Genomic DNA, 14,830 nt, shown 5'->3' with positions numbered 1-14,830 from the left:
GTATCCTAAAACCCTGTGCCACACCTTGTGTTGGTCTAAATAGGTTCACACATATAGATAAAGGACAGCTCACACATTAGCTTGTAAATGTGGTGGTCAATTTGGAGAATTTTACTCCGAGTAATAAGAAACCAGAAACAAAAACCACCTTTATTAAAAAAAAAAAAACTATAATGTGCTTTACTTCTCTAATAATTAGCACTGTCTAATTAACTTGGAAGAATACCGAATGGGTCATAAAAAATAGCTCATAAAATACAAAAACTAAGGAAGGGGAGATTTTTGTTGTTGTTGTTCCTACCTGCCTTCATTTTGATGCTACATCTGTATAAGATCTAATTTAACCGATACACATATAGATACTTCAGTTTTGGCCAAGAACACTTTGGTTCAAGACTTGTAAACTGAAGAACATTTCAAAACACACCATGTTCCTTATTAGGCAACTTAAGATCTGTTATCTTGGCTTATGGGAACAGATCTAAATAGCATCATAATACTAAACACTGAAAATCACAGGCCTGAGGCCACCAGGACTCAGCTCCATGCCTTGGACGAGGTTGCAAACTTCCAATATAAAATGTAGTTTACCATTAGGAGTAAATGTTTGATCTGTAAAGCTTACAAAATTACTTTGTTTATCATAGCAGATGAAAGCAAAAAGGAATAATTTTAAGCTCAAAACAAAACTGTTTATATGACAGTCTTTACTGCTCCATGATTCTGAGCATTTAAGACAGATTCGAGCAATTAACAGCATAAACTTTCATTACATAGTTCTATTATATATGTTTATGTGACTTCGCTGTTCGTCTGTTATTTAAGTGATTTCCTCATTACAATAGTAGGGTAGGGATGATTTGCTGACACTGTCAAAAATGTTAAGCATTTCTGTCTCGAGAGTTCTTGGATCCCTATGCTTGTTTAATGCATTTTATTTACTGAAGTCAGTGTCAAATAGAGTACTGCTTCCTCCTTCTGAATTTAGAAAACTAACATTTTAAGCACATGTCTGGTAATAGACACATCAAAACTTCCAAACTGCTTATTTTAGTGATGCAGTTTGAATTTAGGATTATTGAGCTTGAATGTTCAAAGACCTAACAATGAACTATATACCTGTTTTACACATAAAGACAGGAGATCCTGATTTTTTAGCTATTAGTAGGTCAGGCTTGGCTGCCTCAACTTCTGACTTGATTACATACATAAAAATAGTTGTAAATAGGATATTTTCACTAGCACCCTGTAGATAACAGAATGAAAACACAGCAACTCTAAAAACATCCACTATACTGTCTTTGTAAAAAAATAATAACATGAGAAAAGTATACTAAATCAGCCAGACATGGTGACATACACCTGTAATCCCAGCTGCTCAGGAGTTTGACAGAGGATGATTTTAGACTGCAAGTTTGAGGCCAGCCTGGGCAACTTAGGGAGACTCTGTTTCAAAATAAAATAAGGGCTGGGGCTGTCCCTCAGTGGTAGAGCCCAGAGGCATGTGTGAGGCCCTGGGTTCCATCCCCAATACCTCAAAAAGAAAAAAGGAAGGAAGGAAGGAATTAATTCTAAGTCACAATGAAATCCTTCAAAAATGAATTAGAAGGGTAGCTTATTTGGATAGTAAGACAGGAAAAGTATTGGGTCTGCTTTATATCATTACCTTTAATAAGTTTTTTTTAAAAAATGGCTTTCTACTGTAAAGACCATAGCATTTCATGCCAAGCCTCAATATTCTACTCTATAACTATCTGCTCTTGAAAAACTGAGCTCGCTCTTGAGTGTCTGCCTACACACTTGTGCACATGTGTATGAATGGAAAGTACTGAGGACTTTGGGCTGGCCACACCTGAGGTTAAAACCTAATTTTATTACTGGCTGCCTTGAAACAAGTTGTATCTCAGTTTCCTCCCCTATACATGGGACCCTGGCATCTTATTGGGTTCTTAAGCAGATTAAAAATACAATACACACACAGTGTACAGCACACCACCTGGTTCATTAAGGAGCACTTCAATTTTGTCAGTGTACTACTCACTCACACTGAGCTATTTTACCCAACCTCTTGCAAACAGGCATAGGTGAGACCAGGCAAAAGGGAATGATCTATAATCCAAAATTCTGCTCCAAACTTGAGAAAAGCATACAGAGGGCACATGCACATACAGAAGCACTTACAGGGACAAATATCACCACCCAAATCCTACTAGCCTATTATGCAGGTTAAATGACAGGAAAACAATGGTAAAGCCAATGCTATATCCAATAAAGGGTTTGCAGGGCCAAAAAGAACTAGCAAACCAAAAATAGTTTTCTAGAATAACAATGGCACAGTCTAGAAGTTCCCTAACTTGGGCTTCAGCTTTCTTTGGCTAAACACTGAAGGTTGTGGGCAGTGTATTTCTGGGGGTTTTCATCCCCCAAATTCTGTGGCTCTATGATAATGAGTGTCTGATAACACTGTACTTTTTAAAAACAAATCTATTAAATTGCTGTGCCCTTTACAAAAAGTTACATGACCACTATGAAATGTTCAGTGGTACACACACACACACACACACACACACACACACACAGGGATAGCCACTAGCTGTCCTCAACAAATACTCTCAAGGGTAGACCAATTTTTTCATACTATCACCATAAACTCAAATTGATACTGATGAAATGATTTAAGGATATTGACCACTTGCATTTTCTCTATCAGACAAAATTATTTACTCATTATTTTCCCCTCACTGAATTTACTTAATTGACATTCTTTGTTGTCATGCAGATAAAAGTTAGCTAACTTATATGAATGCCAAGAAATTTTTTTTTTCTCTTGAGTGAGATGTTTCACCACTGCTCTTAATCATTCAAACACCAGTTTGTTGAGCAGGCTTTAACAACTGCTGACCACCTAAGTAAAACCAAACAGCTACAAGCCTGCTTAAAGATCAACTTCTAAACTAAGGGAGGAAGATGAAGGATCTATCACAGACCAGTCAGAAATACATGTGACCACATCAGACCAATAAGTTCTTTAGTATACATAATTTTAGGCCCAACTTTAAAACTACTTTTAAAAAAGATGCCAATGAGATAGTATGTTTATCTTGTACTCACAGGACTCAAATGTGACCAAATAAAGCAGACATAGTTTTTATATCAGAAAATTAAGCCTCTCCTGATCAAAAATTATGAACACTTCAGCAACTTTTTTTTTTCTTTTCTTTTGGTAACTCTGTCATCCTACTTTTTAATGAGAACAATTCTCCAATCATGCAGGCATATGGATGCTTTTTGTTGGCTTTAAGATCAATGATATAACGGATATCAAATCCCTTTGTATAAATGATCATACAGGTAATAACTATTTTGTGAAAATAATTCCAGAGCCCACCAATTCTCCCTGTGAAGGTCATGGAGGCTCTGGACCATCATGGCTGAATTGTTTTACTGCTTTCTGCTGAACACCTGCAAACATCAAACAAAAACTGCAGGTCCTTTCCTGGGTTGACAAAAGCCTTTCATGTGAAAAATGCTCCCTGGGAATGTCAGGCTGTAGCTCAGGTTACATTCCAGTCTCCCTAGCAGCCTCCCCATTTCTTAAGGTGGTAGGAAAAACCATGTTTGTAAAATGAAAGATTAAAGAGAATATGGCCACACATTATTTTTGTTCTCACATTGCAAATCATGATGGAGCATCCTGTATTAATGGAATCAGAAGCTATTGGGAACTTTTAAGCCTGAAATATTACCATGCCTCACTCTGAAAAAAAAATATAGCTGATTTTCAACTAGGTATAGTTTACTTATAGTTCAGATCTCTCTTTACTTATAGTTCCTGGATCCAAGTTTCAAAGCTACTCATGAAAGTGACATCTGAGTCCACTCAGGACAATGGATATTAACTTGAAGTAACTTTAGAAAATTATTTCTCTGTCCAAAGTTTCCTAGTTCATCCTTTCAGTTAAAGGGCAAAGTGCAGCTTTGTGACTTTTAAAAAAATTTGTTATGCTTCAGAAAGATTTATCTTTTATTGAGTAGAATATAAGTCATCTTCTTCACTAACCCTGTGTTCCAATATGTCTTCATAGATGGGGAAAATAAACATTCCAATCTGCATCCTATATGCTACACTCACCATCATGCAGCACTGAATGAACACCCTGCATTTTCAATCAGACAGGCAGAATAAAAGAGTCAATAACTTTCTACCCTTACAAGTAAACATCTGGTCCTAAAAACTACACTGCTGAAACAAAGTAAGTTAAGTTCAACACCTTGAAAATAATCATTGGATATCTACTTCACAGTCATTAGAAATACTGTAACATGGCTCAGTAAGGACAAAATCTCTCTCTTATGTTTATGTATGCATAAACACACACACAAGCAAACATATCTATGTACAAACACATCATCGTCTTAAGTACTGTATAAGTTTTGATATGTGATTACTTACCAAAATACATTAATATATATTCAATTTATTTATCCCATACTCTCTATGAACACTTAAACATTACTGCAAGGACCTTATTTAAATATGTGTATATAAAATGGTCCATATACACAGTTGTCTAGTACATGTCATACCTCTAATTCACCTCCATTTATTAAACCATATCTAAAGTAATACATTTAAGTCATTCCAAATGTGTCCATCTTTACAACAGTGGAAGCAAGTTATTTCACAATGATTTGAAAGTAGTCCATCTCTATGTCTCTCTGACATCTACTTTCAGATTTAAGCTAAAAACACATTTCTTAAGTAAAACATTAAGAAAATTACTGTCAGAGATAAAGTTAGTTACTGTTTTGACAGTGCCTAACATGAAAAACCAATCTAAACACTTGTACTCATTGTACTCATCTTTGCTTCAAACATTCATATTAATATTTTCTGTCTTAAAAGTTATAAAGAGAACACCATATAGAAACAGAAATGCAAAATAGCAATGCAACAAACAAATAAAAAAAAATATGTCCTCAGATAGAAAATATTAGGGTCTAAGAGAGTAAAGCACCAACACATTTTCAACAGTACTTTTAATCAAAGAGGACCCAAAAATATAACTATAGGAAGTATCTCATATAAAAATCAAGTTAGAGACAAAATTTCCCTAGACTTATGGGGGTCAGTAGAAGTAACATATTTCAAAATGAGCAACTTTTAAAAGCTTTCAATTTATTGCACAAAAATATACCAATTACACAATTTATCTAGGTGAACAGATTTCTTTCATTGCTATTGCACCAGATGAAAATTAAGAGATGTGAAATTATATTTATAGTTGATAGACAACTCCACTGGCATCTTACAGACTCAAAGATGTCAACATTTACCAGTCTGACTTAAGAATAGTACTCTGCCTAATGTACTGTTATATACCATTGCCAGAACTCCTAAAATACTGCAGCTGTTTAACAGGCATAAATGGATTTAAGCCTTGGAATTAAAGGATAGCAGGCAACAATGTATGACTCCTTATTTAAAATTCATTGAACAACAAAAAAATACATCTTATATGAATAGCATGTTTTCAGTCTTCACTTTTAGTAAGAGACATTCAAACAGTCCCTACTAAAAACAACTTAGATGCCAGATAATCATTGTGCACAGATTCCTTTGTGAATACCGCTATCGTTTTTTTTAAGCATCACCCAAAGATCTTTCATTTACAAAATGTTAAAAGTCCTCCCAAATTTGCAACTTTAAATATAGCAAAAATTCTTTGCAAAAGTAAATGATGAGGGAAAAGAAACAGCCAAAGCATCAAAAAAGATATTTTAAGTAGAAATGAATTCATATTTAGCTTCTCAGCTTAGCAAGAGGCTATTTACAGCTACGGTTTACTAGGCAGCATTCATCTGCAAAATTAAGTGCTCGTTGCTTTAAAAGGGTTAATTGTACACAGTACCTAATAACTGATATTATTTACAAGGGATTTCCCCTTTTTATGAAAGTTAGATTTTTTCCCCCTCTATTTTCAAATAAGGAACATTAATGTATTCCCCATGTCAACACTGGCATTATCTTCACGTGTTTGATTAGAACTATATTAGAAAATCACTTGTAATTGAGTGACGGAATTTTAAGACCACTTTCTTGACTTTAAAAAAAAAGGTCCAATTTTAATTGCAAAAAAATAACATTTTGTGTAAGTTATATTACTGATGGATAATGAGATAACCATATCATTATAGACAACAATTCAATGACTTTTTTCAGAACACTTCAACAGAGCCAAAAATATGCAATGAGTAAATAAACAGCTAGGAACATTTAATTTCACACCAAGAAAAGAATTTACATACTTGAGCCAGTAAAATGTCCACTCGCCAAAGAAGTTGGTCCATTTTTCCCACTGCTCACAGGAGGTGAAAACATCTAAAAAGAAACAAAGAAATATTACAGTTAATAAGAAGACACTGTGCCTTGAGAGTTCATCAAAAATCTTTCATACTCTTACCAAATAACTCAGAGATTATGCTAAGGGTTTATTTAGTAAAATACATCACCAGCCAACTTAAAGCTAAAACAGGCACAACCTTTCAAAATCCCCTCCTCATTACCACTGTTCTTTCTTTTTCCTCGGGCACACTATTTCTAAGCAGTACTGCTACCCTCTGAACACACACAGTCCCCATGTTATCAAGATTCAGGTTGCAGGGTAGCAACCTTTCTAGAAAACACTAGTTTGACAAAGGAGAGAAAAAAAAAAGTTGTTTGTTTTATACTGAAAACCTTGGCCATAAACGTGGCAATGTCCACTTCCATCCCGTACAGGATTTGCCTGTCATATGTGAACCCAAATAAAAATAAAAGTGCCACCTGCACTAAATTCTCATTTCGTCTCTAACATGAGAGCAATTTGAAGCATCTCTCTCTCTCTCTCTCTCTCTCTCTCTCTCTCTTTCTCTCTCTCTGTCTCTCTCACTCTCACTCTCTTTCACTCCCTCTCTCCAGCATTTATTTCGACCCTAATTGGTTTCCCTCTTTTCCACGTATCTAGTGGATAATGCACACCTTCCCTGAGTCAAGAGCCTGCGAAAAGCAAAGAAACGAATGGAGAAAGTGCAGCAAGCAGAAAGGGGGCTGCAAAGCTGCCTACGGCTACGTTTCCTGGCAAAACTTCCGAAAGCCATTTCTCCAAAAGAAGGTCTACAAGAGGAGCAGCAGTGGTAGCAGTGGCGGCGGCAGCAGCAGCAGCAGCAGCAGCAGCAGCAACATGAAAGAGCCCCACTTAGAAGGCGGTTTGGATTTTATTTGTGTGTTTTGTGGATTCTTTTTATTTTGCTTTACAAATGCATCTTATACCAAACTCATCTGGCATTAAAATCAAATTCATTCCCCTGACATGTTGGGAACTTGGGTTAGGAAAGGGAAGCAGAGGGGATGGAGAAGGACCAAGTACAGTAAAACTCCACAAGTGTGTAAGTTCCTCTTTGTGCTGATCTCAGGACTATGAAATTTACAAAAATAGTCCAAAGGGTTCTAAAGAATGTATGCTCAGCACATACATAGGAGTTTTCAGAATCCCAGGAAAAGAGGTAACTAGGAGAACTACAGGTCCTACCAATCCACAGCATCATCAGTTTAAAACTTTAAAGACACTACTGGATCTATTTTCTGTTTTGCATTTCTAGAAAAAAATAAATAAGACAAGGAGTAGTGCATGGAGTATTGGTACTCTCAGTGTTCATTTGTGGCCAAGTTTTAGTGGTGGTTTGCAGTTTTAGGGGTGCCTATTTTTCCTGTCCACTGGGGTGATATTCCATTATTTGGGGGAACTGGTGGGTAAGGAATTCAAGGCAAGTAATTCGATTCTAAAAAAAGCCTGAATCGTCCATCACACCCCAAAACGAGTTTAAAACTTGTCAAATAGACCTTCATATTGACCAAGGATTCTGCCAATTAAAAATCATTCCTGTCCTTTAAAGTACTACTGGTTTCTAGCTGAAGTGTTTGGGGTTTTTGTTTTGGGGTTTTGTTGTTTTTTTTTTTTTTTCCACAGCTGTTGTTAGTTTCCACCGTTCTTTCTTACCGCACTGAAATCCAGTAAATCACTCAGCTCTTTGTCCGTCCCTAAGGCAGCCATTCGCTGTTGGTGATGCATTTTAGCAAAATCACACAAACCTAGAAACATGGAAATAACCGCAATCAGAAAATCCAGTCCCAATCCTTGAAGAAAACACAATCGGATTTTTGGAGACTGGGGGGTTGGGGGTGGGGATGTGGGGGCGGGTGGGATTAAGGTAGAAAGGAGGGAGGGATGGGAGAGTTGTTGGGTTTTGTTTTGTTTTTAAGATGGAATAGGCAGCAATAGCAAAAAAAAAAAAAAAAAAAAAAGCGAGATTGTATTTCCAAAGAGACGATCAAACTGGGAACATCCACTCTAAAACCAAATCCGGGAAGGGGGGGAAAAAGCCGCTCTTCAGCGCATCATTTTATGCAACAGGAGGTAGAGCGAGAAATGAATGGATCACAGAGAAAAGAGAAACTACTCAGAACGATCCGGTCTCAACTTTCCCCCCACCCTCCACCCCACCCCCTCACACACACTCACACGCGCACACACACACACTCACACGCACACACACGCACACACACACACCACTCCCTTCTGCATTTCAAAGTAGCTATAAAGAAATTAAAGATGAGCGTCTCTGGAGTGAAAACACGTCCAAAGGGGGAGGGGTGACAAGGTCGGCGTGGGGGGGGGGGACAGAGTGGAGGGTCGGGTCCTGTAATGGTCCAGCACCCTAATTTGTGAAAGAAAGGGTTGTAAAAATTAAAGTCAGGCCCTTGGCAAAGTCACCGGTCCCTCCAAGTGGGCAATGCTGGGGAGGGGTGGGGGGCAGCGGCGAGGGGGAGGGAAGAGGCGCGGGAGGGGAAGGGGTGTCTCTTCCAGGAGCGCCGGGAGCCGCTGCCCGCGGCGCGGGAGGCGCGGAGCCGCGTGCGGGGCCGCCGAGCCCGAGCCCGAGCCCCGCGCCGCCCGGCGCAGCAGCCCCGCGAGCCCGCCCGCCGGCGCCGGTACCTACCGCCCGCGCGCGAGAAGGGGCTGTCGGTGCACCGCCGGCGCCGAGGCGGCGTTCATGTCTAACCACTGCCTCCACCACCACCACCTCCTCTCCGGCGCCCGCGCCCGCTCCTGCTCCTTCCCCGCCGCCGCCGCCGCCGCCGCCGCCGCCACTACAGATCCGCAGACACACAGCCAAGATCCCTGACTCTTAACACCAACTCTCTTCTCCGGGGAGGGGAGGGGACGGAGGGAAGGGGGGAGGGGGAACACGCCGAGGCGCACGGAATTGCAAGTTCAGCAAAGAAATGGGTGGGGGGGCTCCGGCGGGGAGACGCGGCTCGCTCCGGGTCGAGCTGCCTGGGATGCATCCCCCCCCCAACCCCCCGGGGGGGAAAAAAAAAAAAAGAAAGAAAATCTCAACACCTCCCCCGCTCGCAAAAAAAAAAAAAAAATACAAACGAAAATTCATCGAGCACCTCATTTTTCCTCAGATCATCAGTTACAATCTGAAGCCTGAACAGTTGTGTTTTTGCCCATTTTCATCCATCCGAGGCACTTTGAAATGTATTGGAGTTTACATCCCCTCTCACTTCTTTCTTTCTCTTAACTCTCGTTCCCTCTCACTCACACATCCACACACGGCAAAGCAAGTTTATACTAGGCTGCAAATACACGTGATGCAAAAAGACTTTGCCAAGAGGAACAATATTTTTTTTTTCCTTTTCCATACATAAACCAAGCCACATTTTTGCTGGGGAGATTTTCGTTTTAGTAGTTTTGCGTTGGGGGCAAAACCTGAATTGGATACTTTCTTCACCCACCCTCTTAAGTCACAGAATAGTAGAGCTGCAAACTTTGGCCAAAAAAAAAAAAAAAGGGCAATTTGGGGGGGGTGGGTGTGGATGTTGTTTTGTTTTTATACTTGAGTTCCTAGGCACGCAAAGTCCGCGTTCGCCAGCACCATAAGTTTTTCATCCAACATTTACCATCATAGGCCCTGCATGCTCTTAAAACACACTTTTTCACATCACTTTTTAGGATAAAAATTAAGCTTCATAATTCTATCGTTTCATAATCACAAACGTGCTTTATCCAGTATATGCAACATTCGCTATGTTAACGTGTGTTAAAAAACACATTCTACACACCCTGATATTACTAGATGCTCCAGTACATACACAAAATGCATGCACATACTTTTTCGTATTGGCAATTATTTAATAGGTCGTTCCTTTTGTTTTAATAAAGCATTGGGATCGACATTTTAAAAATTAAATTCAATTACAAACAGTTTATTCTGACAGCAAATTGTAACGTTACCTTAAATGGCCACAAATATGCTCACAATATTCCAAGGAAAGAGACTTTAAAGAGAGAAACGAAAATCTTCTGCAAGTACTTAGTATCTCACATGTGTATCCCCCAAAAAAGTATTTTAAGTAGTACTCAGTCCTGCTCCAGGGATATCCACAGATTACAAGATTATGCACCTGGCTCTGGTATTTGCATTTTCCACCATAAAACTGCAACAAAATTACCTCCCCCGAAAAATAAATCATTAAAAAAATCCAACAACTTTTTCTTATTGTTTATAAAAAAATTATCAACACAGGATAGTTATAATATTTCCTCAAACAAATCTTGTTGGGTTTTTTTCTTCTCCTCTTATAAAGTCTTAAACTTGTTCCAAGTTTAGAGGTGTCTCATCATCATCATCCTCCTCCTCATCATCATCACCATTGACTCCCCCGTGGAGTCACATTGATAATAATAGGTTTCCCTGAAAGATACATTGTAATCCATTCACATCCGGGCACTGCGGGCTTATAAAGAGAAGGCGCTGCGGCCGCGGCTGCTCCTCCAGACAATGACTGGGGAGGGGCGGGGCGGGAGCGGGGCGACCATAGAGTGGTAAACAGAGCGCCTAGAGAGGCTGGCCAAGATGGCGGCGCGCGTCGGCCACGCCTCCTCCGGGAACGGAGGCGGGTGGCCGGGCTCGAGCCCGCGTCGCGCGTGGGGCGGCACTGCAAGGGTTCCTTGGGTTGGGGTTGGTTGCAGGCCGCGTCTCTGCGCGCTTCAACTTGTTCCAGTTCCTTGACTGACTCCGATCTTTGACACAATAGTAGAGTTTCTGAATGCATTCAGTAATTAGACTCCATAGACTTCCGCAGGGGAGTCCGCTCCTGGGTTGACCTGGAGGGAGGCTTGGAAGAGGCCGTGCGGGCCTCACCGAAGCAAGCCCGAGTCGGGACTCCCCGGCAGTGGGGATCGGTGTTCTTCGCGAGGCGTAGGCGGCGTGGGAAAAGGCTGCCGAGGCGTAGTCGTTCCCGGGATGAAAGAGGGATGCGGGTCCTCTCCCCTCCACCACCCCGCTGGCCTTCCTGCAGGTCCCCTGCCAGTGTGAGAACTTTCTCGGTCCTGAAAGTCTTCCCTTGCTCCGTGTACCCTGAGTGGCCTCAAGGGGAGATGGTACCAGGAGCCACGACTGACTTCAGTTTTTCTGTTCTGGCCAAGCAGTTACCGTCTCTATCTTGTCTGATGTGTAATGTGCAAATATTGGTGTCTACTTTGAGAATTTTGTACAGAATATGGATACAGAGGAAGCCACCACTCAAGAAAAACTCTGCTTCTACCCCTAATTCCTCAGTTAACTCACCGATGCCTCTAAATGTAGCCGACAGGATTTTAAATGAAGATTTACCTATCTCAAAAGAATAGCTTTTAGTCCTCCCAGCAGAGAAAGCCATTAATAATGATGACAGGTTACAGAGTGTTTACTATGTGCCAGACATTGTCCTAAGAATTTCACAAATATTGGCTGTCTGAATTCTGAGAAAGAACCTATAGAGTATTTCTTACTGCCTTGCTTTACATATAGGGAAACAGAAGTAAGTAAAGTGGCATAGCTTGACCCAGGGCAGAAGTTTAAACTTGCCTAAGTGACGCAACTGTCTACACTGAGGGAAAGAACCCACCTTTGAAAGGCAATCTGTGATCAGAGTCCACATTAACCATGTTCCTATGCCATCTGGCACTGGGAACGTCTTAATCTCTATTTTCTGACAAATCGGTTTGCAGTAGCAGAGTTGAGATCAGTTTTTAAGATCTTTTGTTTACTTCTAATTTTTTGAGAACAAGAATTACAGCATTTTATGTGCTATTTCCTTGTCCATTCACCTATTGTGACTATTCCTGTCTTTTATCCCATTACATGTTCTCATCTTAAAATAGGACTTTACATTTAGATACTACTTTATGCTGCATTATCCCAAGCCTTATCTCGAGTTCTTAGGGTAAATCTCCTACAGGCTGCACCAAAACAATGTCATGCAAAGATCACAAACTTGGCTTGGCTGAAATATTCCTTTGACTCTAATGAGCTGGGTAACCTAAGGCTCAATGTCAATGACTTTTGCCATGAAATGCAAATGTCAGATTAAATAATGCCATAAAATCCCTTTTAGCTTCTTTTTAAGTCTTCCCCTCCCTCTGAATTTCAAGGGCAATAAATGATATGTCCAGAAATCAGTAATAGATAATGGGATCAGGTTTGAAATCTAAAGGCACCCTGTTGCTAGTCTAGTACTTTTTTTTTTTAACCCTACAATCAGAAAACCAAGCAACTTCCCTTCCTGTCTTAAATTAAGGGACAACTGTGGGTGTTTTTGTCTTTGTTTTTTCCTGAACTGTCAGATGATAGGTACTTTCTAATTTTACTTATGAAGATTGGAGGCACCTAGAAAAGGAGATTTGAGAAGCTTCTTTAGGGCTTATAAAAGTAAGTATAGTAGATATATTTTAGGGTGTTTGCTCTATCTATAGACTCCCTTGTCTAGGGAACCTGTCTGTAAATCCTGATAGAGAGGTGTATCTTACTCAACTTGAGCCGCTGTAACAACATATCATAGACTAGGTGATTTAGATAACAGATGTAAATTTTTCACAGTTCTAGAATCAGTGAACTCTGAGATTAGGGTGCCAGCACTGTAAGGTTCTTGTTTGGACTCTTCTTGCCTTACACATGACTCCCTTCTTGTAGTCTACTTATGATTAACAGAGTTCTGCTCACTCTTCTTTTGAGAACACTAATCCCATCATGAGGATTAAGATTAATTTCCTTCCAAAAGTGTCTCCTAATACCATCACATCGGGCATTTGGGCTTTAATACAGGAATTTGGGGTGGGAACAATGAAACACAAGTATTCAATTCACAATAAGGTGGAACTTGGGTTGGTGCCACATGACTCCATCTCACCCCAGTCCCAGCCGATTAGACTACAGGAAGTAAAAAGGGAAGAGATTGACAGTAGTCTAGTGAATGAAGGAGTGGACATGAGAGTCAGCTGGCCAAAGCTGGTGCAAGGAAGCCAAGCCAAGTGAGAGCTGTGGTAATAAGGAAATAAGACTATGAGTAAGCAGAAGAAACAGCCCTCCAGATAAGAGAGAAAGGTCTTGGGAGTTCCAAGAGAAAAATAGACAAATGAGGAATTCTAAGGAAGAAATGCCTGGAGACACTTTTCCAATTATTATGAAGACTGCATTGCCTCCTGTCCTGGAGATAGCTAATTCCTGTAGTGACCTCCTTCCCCAACTGAGTTAACCTAAGTCCTTTTCTAATCCTTACAACTAAAGAGTTTAACCCGTATGTATGTGTATATGTATGTACGTATGTATGTATATGTACGTATATATATACGTACATACATATATATGTATATTTATATATATATAAAAAATTTCAATGTTGTCAAAGCCATCATTAACTTTTTTTTAAATCCTTGAGTGTAAACAAATTGCTTCATTCACACATGACAGAGACCCTATCTAATTCATGGTGCCACCTTGAGTCAGGAGGGTATATACAAGTGTCATTCCCGTATCGCTTTCTGACCTTGGGCAAGTTTCCCATCTTGTCATATTTTTCAAATTGTGCCCTGTCTTTTAAAACCTTAAATTATTGGTTAAAATTAAATGAGATGGTGAAGATGAAGGTGCTTTGAAAACAACAAATTTCTATTAAATATAATGCATTACTCTGGCATAGAATTAAGGCCTAAAACACAACAGTACTTTCATAGGAGAGTGGAAGGAACAGCAATTACTGATTCAAAGAAAAAATAGACATTGAAGGGCACTTGGACCTAAACCATCATCTACAGTTGAGTCTGTCAAGGCTCAAGTGGGATGGCTTGTTCAAGGTCACCTTGCTAATAATGAGTGGTAGACCCAAAAGTCACCCTCAGTAACTAAATGCCAAGCCAGGATGCCATCACATTCTCCTTCAAATTCCATCCAGTTTGCTCTCCTTGCCCATGTTAAAATAAATAAGCAAACATAGCCACAAACAACAAACAAACCAAAAAGTCAGCTCTCTGATGCTCTAAAGAAATTCACCGAAAAATTCAGCAAATAATTTTTTAGCATCTACCTTATGTCAGCATCTATTCTCTCAGGACCTCAGGCAAAAAATGTAGGCAAAGAAATCACAATGATATAAATGTCAAGGGCAGTCTTGATTGAATGGCTAAGTCACTGTGAGCAAGACACAGCCTGTGGCAGACCTGTGCAAAAGAGAAGGCTTCCCCCACATATCTTTTACTTGATATGTCCAATGGGCAGAGGTGTCCAGAAACCCAATTTAGAGCCCTACCTATAATGAAAGGTGGGTGAGAAATGCAGCTTGTGGGGTAAAAAGGGAGGGCCCCAACCTGTTTGTGAGAAAGAAATTTAGAGCTTTATCATACCCAAATAGTCCTGTATAGCCCAGGCCCTTTGCATTAGTTGGTCATTGATTATTTCCCTGTTTACAAGT

At 40.0% G+C, this 14,830-nt stretch overlaps 1 protein-coding gene across 14 annotated transcripts in view; it reads right to left on the bottom strand.

Annotated features, from left to right (window-relative positions):
• Window positions 1–10,823, bottom strand: part of Tcf4 (transcription factor 4) — a 346,839-nt gene extending 336,016 nt beyond the window's left edge. For 4 of the 14 annotated variants that reach the window (XM_077792342.1, XM_077792347.1, XM_077792345.1 and 1 more), the window contains exons 1-3: window positions 9,037–9,156; window positions 8,040–8,131; window positions 6,310–6,382 (exon numbers count right to left, since the gene is read on the bottom strand). In XM_077792342.1, the coding sequence (XP_077648468.1) occupies window positions 6,310–6,382; window positions 8,040–8,111 (145 nt within the window). In that variant the 5' untranslated portion in view covers window positions 8,112–8,131; window positions 9,037–9,156. Of the gene's footprint in view, window positions 1–6,309; window positions 6,383–6,739; window positions 6,764–8,039; window positions 8,132–9,036; window positions 9,158–9,493; window positions 9,618–10,337 lie in introns of those variants that run through there. The other 10 variants (XM_077792346.1, XM_077792349.1, XM_077792353.1 and 7 more) reach the window with 7 other exon arrangements.
• Between the last annotated feature and the right edge of the window lie 4,007 nt (window positions 10,824–14,830).

Source organism: Urocitellus parryii, chromosome 13 (genome assembly GCF_045843805.1).
Source record: "Urocitellus parryii isolate mUroPar1 chromosome 13, mUroPar1.hap1, whole genome shotgun sequence".
Lineage (NCBI taxonomy): Eukaryota > Metazoa > Chordata > Mammalia > Rodentia > Sciuridae > Urocitellus > Urocitellus parryii.
The sequence above is the reverse complement of the archived record's forward strand: the minus strand, read 5'-3'. Positions and strand labels throughout refer to the sequence as shown.